The 9,438-nt window shown below is 45.7% G+C and overlaps 1 protein-coding gene across 1 annotated transcript in view; it reads left to right on the forward strand.

Annotated features, from left to right (window-relative positions):
• Positions 1 to 1,439: 1,439 nt before the first annotated feature.
• Positions 1,440 to 9,438, forward strand: part of LOC306759988 (glomulin-like) — a gene marked incomplete at both ends in the record, with an annotated part of 14,109 nt that continues 6,110 nt past the window's right edge. Inside the window, 2 exons of the mRNA XM_079245734.1 lie at positions 1,440 to 1,487; positions 1,579 to 1,704. Of these exons, the coding sequence (XP_079101860.1) occupies positions 1,440 to 1,487; positions 1,579 to 1,704 (174 nt within the window). The remainder of the gene's footprint in view (positions 1,488 to 1,578; positions 1,705 to 9,438) is intronic.

Consider the following 9,438-nt stretch of genomic DNA (forward strand, 5'->3'; position numbering starts at 1 on the left):
CCTTAAAATCCGATGCGACCGCAGCAGCGGTCGTTCAGCAGAGAGAAACCCCCCCATCCCAATTACACACACAGGGAGAAACAATCGCTGGAGTCAGAGCAGTAATAAAAGTCCGGCAGGACAATCCTTAAAAGTAAAGCAAAGCAAAGCAGCAGCGATCCGGAGCGATCAGCCGTTAGTTGTAGCACTTCCGGTGTGTGCTACAACACGATCAGCCGTTAGTTGTAGCACTTCCGGTGTGTGCTACAACACGATCAGCCGTTAGTTGTAGCACTTCCGGTGTGTGCTACAACACGATCAGCCGTTAGTTGTAGCACTTCCGGTGTGTGCTACAACACGATCAGCCGTTAGTTGTAGCACTTCCGGTGTGTGCTACAACACGATCAGCCGTTAGTTGTAGCACTTCCGGTGTGTGCTACAACACGATCAGCTGGCTGCGGGTCCACTGTGCTGTTAAAAGCTCAGATTGTCTCCTAGAAACGACAATAATTAAGTAAACGTCCCATCCAGACAGGAAGCACACCCAAAGTAAAGGATTACATACCTGGATGGCAGCATTACTCTCAGAGGGCTCTTCAACAGGAGGCACCGCGACTTGTCTTTCCACCTATACAGCAATCATTTAAGGGATGTAACGCTGATTGATACAATGCAGGACAAAACTAAGCAGGAGACCTACCACAGCGGTGCAGGTGTCAGGCCAACTCAACTCCGAAGCAGCAGGGAGTCTGACGACCGGAAGTTGCGCAGTCAGTCAACCAGGTGAGCGCTCGCTGTCAGGAGCTGACTCGCCTGCTTAAATATGTTGCCCCCCACCTGCTGATTGGCTGGAAACGCAACCATCACTCTCATCTCATACTGCCACACTATCAAGGACTGCTACCAGATTCATGAGAAGACAGGTGATCAAAAACCCTCCACTGACTGCAAAAGACCTGAAGCAAGACTTTGTGGCAGCTGCAATTGAGGTTTCAGTTTCCATCGTACAACTTATGACAGTGCCTCTGCAGCAGGTCATTAAAGCAGAAGGGACTGCAGTGGTCACTGAAAGCAGCATTTCCTGCTTAATTTCTTGTAAATAGCTGCTAGTTCATACATTCTGCCAATAAACCAGTGAGGGTTGAATAATTTTGACCGCAACAGTAAATATTTTTCCAAACAGAAAGGACGTCACCGTCTGGAATGAGAGTTGACTGGATCCTTCCAGAAAGCTCCAGGTTTTCACTGACCAAGCAGACCTGCTCAGCTTTAATCCTATTACACATTAAGAGGTTTAAGTTGAGTTCCTGACAGGCTGAATCTCGTTCTGTCTCTGGAGACTTTAGGAGAGCCGACACGTTCTGATCCAAACTCGCACAGCTGCTACAGCCACAGTTACAAAAAAGGAGAGCATGAAGAGGAAAACAATATACTAATAAAAGTGTCTAAAAGCTGAGGATATGCTGACTATGAATGAGGATCAAGTGAATGACACAATCCAGAGATGGGTAAGTAAATGAGCATTACAGCAAGTTATCTCCACATTCATGTATTTATGGTAAGTGATGGGTGATTGTCATGTGAAACTGTCCTGTTCAGCGAGACACTCAGGAGGAAGATCTCAAACCTGAAGACTACCAGGAGCTCAGAGATCTGGGGTTTGTCTGTCTTGCTGATGGTGGCAGTGAACAACTCCTGAAATTTCTTCAGGATGACAAAAACCAGGTATTTTTTTCATCCAGTGGTCCTGTCCTCACTGCAGTTACAAACATGAAGACTGCAACCCTTAACCCCATCCCTCCCTTTTTGGGGAGGGATGGGGTTTTTCTTGTTCTTGAAGTCACAAGAAAAATATCATGGCGTTTTGCTCTCATGGACGTGGTTCCATATAGCAGCTAAAAGCAAATAAACATCATGACAGCAGCTTTTCTGTTTTCACACCTACTCTTCAGCTAGGGTTTGAAAAGCATATATATGCTTCATGAATCAAATACCTAATAAAGCCAAAATATTTGTTAGACTAGGATGCATGTGGATAAAAGGAAATTATGCTATGAAGCTGAACTAAAATTTATTCGTTGACAAAATGATCTGTGGTGATCAAAAGTAAATATATGGATTAAATTGATATAATTTTAAAAAGATTTTTAGCGGTACTTGAATGATTAACACAAAGAACAGTTATTAAGAAGAGGAGAAGGTAAAAAAAAAAAAAAAAACAGAAGAAAAAAACCCAAAGTGTGGCGAGACGGGACTGAGTAAGACTAACGAGAAGAATAATTCCAACAACGCCACTCTGGGACTTTCACCCAGAGATTTAGCATTAACCTTATGAACACCAAAGGTATGCAGGTTCAGTAAACTTAAGGGGCATGAGACAAGGTTCCAGTACAAAGAGCTTTATTAATTTTAAAACTCACTAAAACTCACTAAAACAAAAATACTTCGAAGACCTCCTCAATCCTACCAACACGTCTTCCGATGAGGAAGCAGAGCTGGGGGACTCAGGGGTGGACTGTCCTGTCTCTGGGGCTGAAGTCGCTGAGGTGGTCAAAAAGCTCCTTGGCGGCAAGGCCCCGGGGGTGGATGAGATCCGCCCGGAGTTCCTTAAGGCTCTGGATGCTGTGGGGCTGTCCTGGCTGACACGCCTCTGCAGCATCGCGTGGACATCGGGGGCAGTACCGCTGGACTGGCAGACTGGGGTGGTGGTCCCCCTTTTTAAGAAGGGGGACCGGAGGGTGTGTTCCAATTACAGGGGAATCACACTCCTCAGCCTCCCTGGTAAGGTCTATTCAGGGGTCCTGGAGAGGAGGGTCCGCCGGATTGTCGAATCCCGGATTGAGGAGGAGCAGTGTGGTTTTCGTCCTGGTCGCGGAACAGTGGACCAGCTCTATACCCTCTTAACTCCTCCACTTGAGGCAGGACCTGACCCCCGACCCGGAGAGGGCAATCCACCCTATTCCGGCTGAGGACCATGGTCTCAGATTTTGAGGTGCTGATTCCCATCCCAGCCGCTTCACACTCGGCTGCGAATCACTCAAGTGAGAGCTGGAGATCACGACCAGATGAAGCCAACAGGACCACGTCATCTGCAAAAAGCAGGGACCCAATCCTGAGGCCACCAAGCCGGATCCCCTCAACACCTCGGCTGCGCCTAGAAATTCTGTCCATATAAGTTATGAACAGAATCGGTGATAAAGGGCAGCCTTGGCGGAGTCCAACCCTCACCGGAAACGAATCCGACTTACTGCCGGCAATGCAGACCAAGCTCTGACACCTGTCGTACAGGGACCGGACAGCTCGCACAAGGGGGTCTGGTACCCCATACTCCCGGAGTACCCCCCACAGGAGCCCCCGGGGGACACGGTCAAACGCCTTCTCCAGGTCCACAAAACACATGTAGACTGGTTGGGCAAACTCCCATGCCCCCTCCAGGACCCCAAAGAGGGTATAGAGCTGGTCGACTGTTCCGCGACCAGGACGAAAACCACACTGCTCCTCCCCAATCTGAGATATGACCCCCTGACGGCCTCTCCAGGACCCCTGAATAGACCTTACTCGTGTTGGTAGGATTGAGGAGGTCTTCGAAGTATTCCTTCCTCCGACCCACAACGTCCCTAGTTGAGCTCAGTAGCTCCCCATCTCTAAATATTGAAAAAGTAAAATTCTTCCCCTATAAGAAAGCAGTTATTATGAAATATGTGCCGCTAAAAAAAACATGCAGCTGAAAAAAATTAATCTATTAAACCTGCATAAGAATAGTAAAAAATTTCAAGAGAAATGCTTGACCTAAATATGCTTTGGATGATTGATGCCACAGAAATCTAAATTCAATTATTGGTCTGTAAAAGATTTTTACATTTTTGGCAGAGTTCTGTTGAGCAAAGCAGAAGGAATGTGAAAAGCAGGCTTTCTTTTCTCTTCCTTAGATGTGTCTAAATCCACTTTTTCAATTGAGTTTTAGTTGTATAGCACAACTTCACATCATCCTGGGGCACTTTACAGATACATCAATTCATATGGAAAAATAAAATGATAAGATTAAACGACCTGGTCTCTCAAACAGCTTAGCTTAAGGTCTGAATGTACTGTCACTCAACTAAGCCATAATAGTCAAATGGATCAAAAATGTCCTCAAGTATCCAAATAGCATGTGGATTTTTATCCTCAAAAACTTGTTTCTTGTTGCAAATGGTGACTATTACTCCTATGAGGTAACGATGGAAAAATATGATATTAGTAGCAAAGAGAGTTTGACATGGTAATTAAGTCTATTCCTGCTAGTATTGTTTGTTATTCTTTTTCTTACAACTGACTTTGTACAGCTTTGTTTCATTATTGATGAATTTTACTTGAAAAACAGTATACCACTGTCCACACCACATGATCACTGCAGTCAAATCACTGTGGGGGCATCTTACAGGGCTGGGTACTGTATTCTGGTAGTAAACATACCTCATACCTCAATGACCTTGAAGGCTACTTTGAATCCACCCTTAAAATTTGTACTTTGGCTGCACATTAGCTTGTAACAAGGTTACAATTGTATCCTCGTGGTCTCTTTTTCCCCCAGAATTTATTTCATGCAAGACAGCAGAGAATGAGAAGCAGATACATGCTGAGGAGTTTGAATAGACATATTTATAAATATACACACAAAAATTTTAATTATTTGGGTGTATTCAAATTTTATCTTGAATCAGAGTAATTTTTAGCTGGCTTGATCATTCTGCAAGAATCCAGAACACTAAGAGGGCGACGTCTATCTATTTTCATCACCAGACTTTAGCTCTTACTTTGAGCTAAATCAGGTTTTAATAATGAGTTACCCTTTGATCCACCACCATGAATAGAAAAGCTAGGATGGTAGCAGCATTGCCTTGGGGTGACAACAAATTAATTTCATTACACACCAGGTCACACCAGCATGTTTTCTCTGATGTTAACGCTTGACTGGCTGTATTCTCAGTTCAGGGAAAGCTGGGCCGCTCGTCTGGGCCGCCCGCTTTCCTTTGAATTTTTTATATTTTCCTATGCTTTGGAATACATATTTGGAGAAAAGATGCAGCTGCTAGGCAACTGGGGACTGGAGCACTGTGGGTAATTCCCATACTAGGTAGGCAGTCATTTTTAGAACACGGCTATTGTATGATTAGTCAGACATTTGAGGTGGGTGTGGTTAATACAACGCTGCATGAATGGACAGTTTCCGCTTCCGCATTTTTCTGATGCAGGTTAAATGGGTTGTTATAGTTAAACAGCTGATCGAAGTGGTGAAAAGCTCAAGGTGGATAAAGAAGAAGTTGAAATAAAAATAAAGAAAAAGTCCTGCCATGTTTTTGGATCTACCTGTGCATTTAGAACCGGTGTTTTCACCAACAGGCCCATCTGCAGTGGAGCTGAGCTGATTACATTCAACTGGTTTCGTGATAGTTGGAACAGCTGCCAGACAAGACTTCTACTTTATGGCACCTAGATTATGCACCTCTAGTACACTGATCCTACTGCATGCACAACCCGCCCTGCCACAGACCAGGTTTCTTGTTAAATATGAAATAACAGAGATAATTTCCCATAAAGCACAGACAGCCCCCGGCAGTGATCCCCGCCCTGTTACAGATAGAGATTGTCTTGGTGGATGAATGGAGCAGACGCAAATGAACTTTTTTTTTCTTATTCTTGTGGCCTCAAGAGCAAGAAGAAAGTTTGCACTTCATGTGGAGGATGTAACAAGCTTTAACCTGTCAAACACCTCTAAAAGACACTGCAGCAACAGCAGCTTGGGCCTCGTGACCTGCAGGTGTGGAGGAAAACCAGCAGATATTCAGTCAGATTTCTCGCTCCACTGATACCACACTCCTCTAAAGTGCCCTTGGTCGTCCCAGCTCTCTATGCTTCATGCAGCTCTGTGTAGCCTACTTTTAGAAGAAAATGTCATGTCCTGCTTTTTCTTACCTAAGGGACTAAACGATTGATTATGCAAGCAAAAAAAAATCAATTATCCTTCTGGATGTGACTGTTTGAAGTAATGGCCATGGACAGACATAATGTCTGGACAAACAAAAATCCACAATTCAGTGTATAATCTGAATGAGAAACATCCTGAAACATAATCATTTATCTTAAAAAAGCCACTGGTTAGCGAAATGAAAGTGATTAGAGAAGTGATCAATCAGGTGGTAGCAGAAATGTTTATCTAAAGATGTTTCAGTAAATCTCAAGAGAATGTCTGAATGAATAAAACCTGAACTTCTGAAGAGAAGGAAGAAGTTCAGTCATCTGAACAGCCATCCATTTTTTGCACTTTGTTCAATGAAGGAAGCTGGAGTCTATCCAAGAAATCATTGGATGAGAGGCAGGTACATCAGGACATCACAGAGCCACAAACAACGTTTTACACTCAAATTCACTCCCAATACTATCAACCTAACATCATGTCAAGAAACCAAAATACCCAGAGAGAACACGCATGCACGCGGAGAATGTGCAAACTCCACACAGAAATGCTGCCATTCAAACCTCGCCGTGAGGCCACAGTGCTAACCACTACGCCACCATGCTGCGCTCATCTGAACATGTTATATATATATGAGTGGAAAAAATTAGTTTCTGAGACATTTTGCATATCTTTATGGAAAAACCTTGCTAAAAATCCTGTTGAATATATCTAATTTAGCTTCTTAATAGAGACCAGGAAGCAAATCACTGCACGATAATAATTTCGACATGGTAACAAATGGTACCAAACCACCCAAAAATGATTAAGTAGTTTCTTACATTTTGTGAAAGGACCAACTAAAAAAAGATCTTTGATTCCAAAAACTGGACTTCTGTTACCATTTTTTCATGGGTCTTGCTTTAAAGAATTAACTCAACTCAACTCAACTTTATTTATAAAATCCTTTTTAACAACCAGAGCTGAACAAAGTGCTATACACAATCAGCCACAATAACAAAAAACAAACAAACAAAAAAAAAAAAAACAGTTAAAAGACAAATAAATAACACAATAGATCATACATGGAATAAGAAATTAAAACAATAAAACAAAAGAATAAATAATAAATACAACCAACAAAACCAATAATTAAAACCAAACTATTACACACTGACCAGAAGCTGTCAGCCGAGGAATAAAAATGGGTCTTAAGATAAGTTATAAAAATGGACAGTGAGGAAGCTTGTCTGTGGAGGGGAAGCTCATCCCACAGTTTTGGACCGGCAACAGAAAACGCTGTGTCCCCTCTAAGTTTCTGTTTGGAACTCGGTACGTCCAGGAGCAGCAGGTCAGCTGACCTGAGGCACCAAGCAGGAGTGTGGGGGTGGAGAAGCTCAGAGAGGTGAGGAGGGGCCAGACCATTTAAGGATTTAAAAACAAATAAAAGAATCTTAAAAACAGTTCTGTAGTGCACAAGCAGCCAGGCGAGGGAGGCCAGAATAGGTGCTCCAGTTAGGAGGTGTGCAGCGGCGTTTTGCACCAACTGGAGACATGCGATGTAGGACTGGCTCATCGCAACATAAAGAGCATTAGAGTAATCCAGCCAAGATATAATGAAGGCAGGATTACTGGTTCAAAGTGCTGCTGTGCAGGAAAAGGTTTGACTTAAGCAAGACGTCTCATTTGGAGACAGCTGGACTACAGGGCTGATTTACTGATCCAGTTTAAAATCACTGTCCAACTTAAAACCCAAGTTTTAAGACAAAGGGCCCAAACAGGCGGGGGTTTCCAAGCTCCACTAGGATCAAACACCATAACTACAGGTTTTCCTTTGTTAAGATGTAAGAAGTTTAGCACCAACCAGGCTTTAACATCTTCCAGATATGCTAGAAGAGGTGCAATGGAGAAGGCTTTTTTTTTTTTTTTACGTGGCATATATTTCTGACTATCATCAGCATAAAAGTTAAATGAGATGCCATGCCTTCTCATTGATCCCAGGGACAGGAAAACACAGAGAAAAGCAGGGAAGCCCAGACTTCCCTCTCCCCAGCCACATTTGCCAACTCTGCGGGGGGATCCCGAGGCGTTCCCAGGCCAGCTGAGAGATGTAATCCCTCCAGCGTGTCCTGGGTCTTCCCCGGGGTCTCCTCCCAGAGGGACGTACCTGGAACACCTCACCAGGGAGGTCCAGGAGGCATCCTGACCAGATGCCCGAGCCACCTCAACTGGTTCCTCTCGATGCAGAGGAGCAGCGGCTCTACTCTGATCTCCTCCCGGATGACCGAGCTCCTCACCCTATCTCTAAGGGAGAGCCCGGCCACCCTGCGGAGGAAACTCATTTCAGCCGTCTGTATACGAGATCTCCTTCTTTCGGTCACGACTCACAGCTCATGACCATAGGTGAGGGTAGGAACGTAGATCGACTGGTAAATCGAGAGCTTCGCCTTCAGGCTCAGCTCCTTCTTCACCACGACAGACCGGTGCAGAGTCCGCATTACTGCAGACGCCGCACCGATCCGTCTGTCGATCTCACGCTCCATCCTTCCCTCACTCGTGAACAAGACCCCGAGATATTTAAACTCCTCCACTTGAGGCAGGACCTGACTCCCGACCCGGAGAGGACAATCCACCCTATTCCGGCTGAGGACCATGGTCTCAGATTTGGAGGTGCTGATTCTCATCCCAGCCGCTTCACACTCGGCCGCGAATCACTCAAGTGAGAGCTGGAGATCACGACCAGACGAAGCCAACAGGACCACGTCATCCGCAAAAAGCAGGGACCCAATCCTGAGGCCACCAAGTCGGATCCCCTCAACACCTCGGCTGCACCTAGAAATTCTGTCCATATAAGTTATGAACAGAATCGGTGATAAAGGGCAGCCTTGGCGGAGTCCAACCCTCACCGGAAACGAATCCGACTTACTACCGGCAATGCGGACCAAGCTCTGACACCTGTCGTACAGGGACCGGACAGCTCGTACAAGGGGGTCTGGTACCCCATACTCCCGGAGTACCCCCCACAGGAGCCCCCGGGGGACACGGTCGAACGCCTTCTCCAGGTCCACAAAGCACATGTAGACTGGTTGGGCAAACTCCCATGACCCCTCCAGGACCCCAAAGAGGGTACAGAGCTGGTCCACTGTTCCACGACCAGGACGAAAACCACACTGCTCCTCCTCAATCCGAGATTCGACTATCCGGCGGACCCTCCTCTCCAGGACCCCTGAATAGACCTTACCAGGGAGGCTGAGGAGTGTGATTCCCCTGTAATTGGAACACACCCTCCGGTCCCCCTTCTTAAAAAGGGGGACCACCTCCCCAGTCTGCCAGTCCAGCGGTACTGCCCCCGATGTCCACACGATGCTGCAGAGGCGTGTCAGCCAGGACAGCCCACCAGCATCCAGAGCCTTAAGGAACTCCGGGCGGATCTCATCCACCCCCGGGGCCTTGCCGCCAAGGAGCTTTTTGACCACCTCAGCGACTTCAGCCCCAGATAGGAGAGTCCACCCCTGAGTCCACCA

Source organism: Telmatherina bonti (assembly GCF_933228915.1).
Source record: "Telmatherina bonti genome assembly, chromosome: 8".
NCBI classification, from domain to species: domain Eukaryota; kingdom Metazoa; phylum Chordata; class Actinopteri; order Atheriniformes; family Telmatherinidae; genus Telmatherina; species Telmatherina bonti.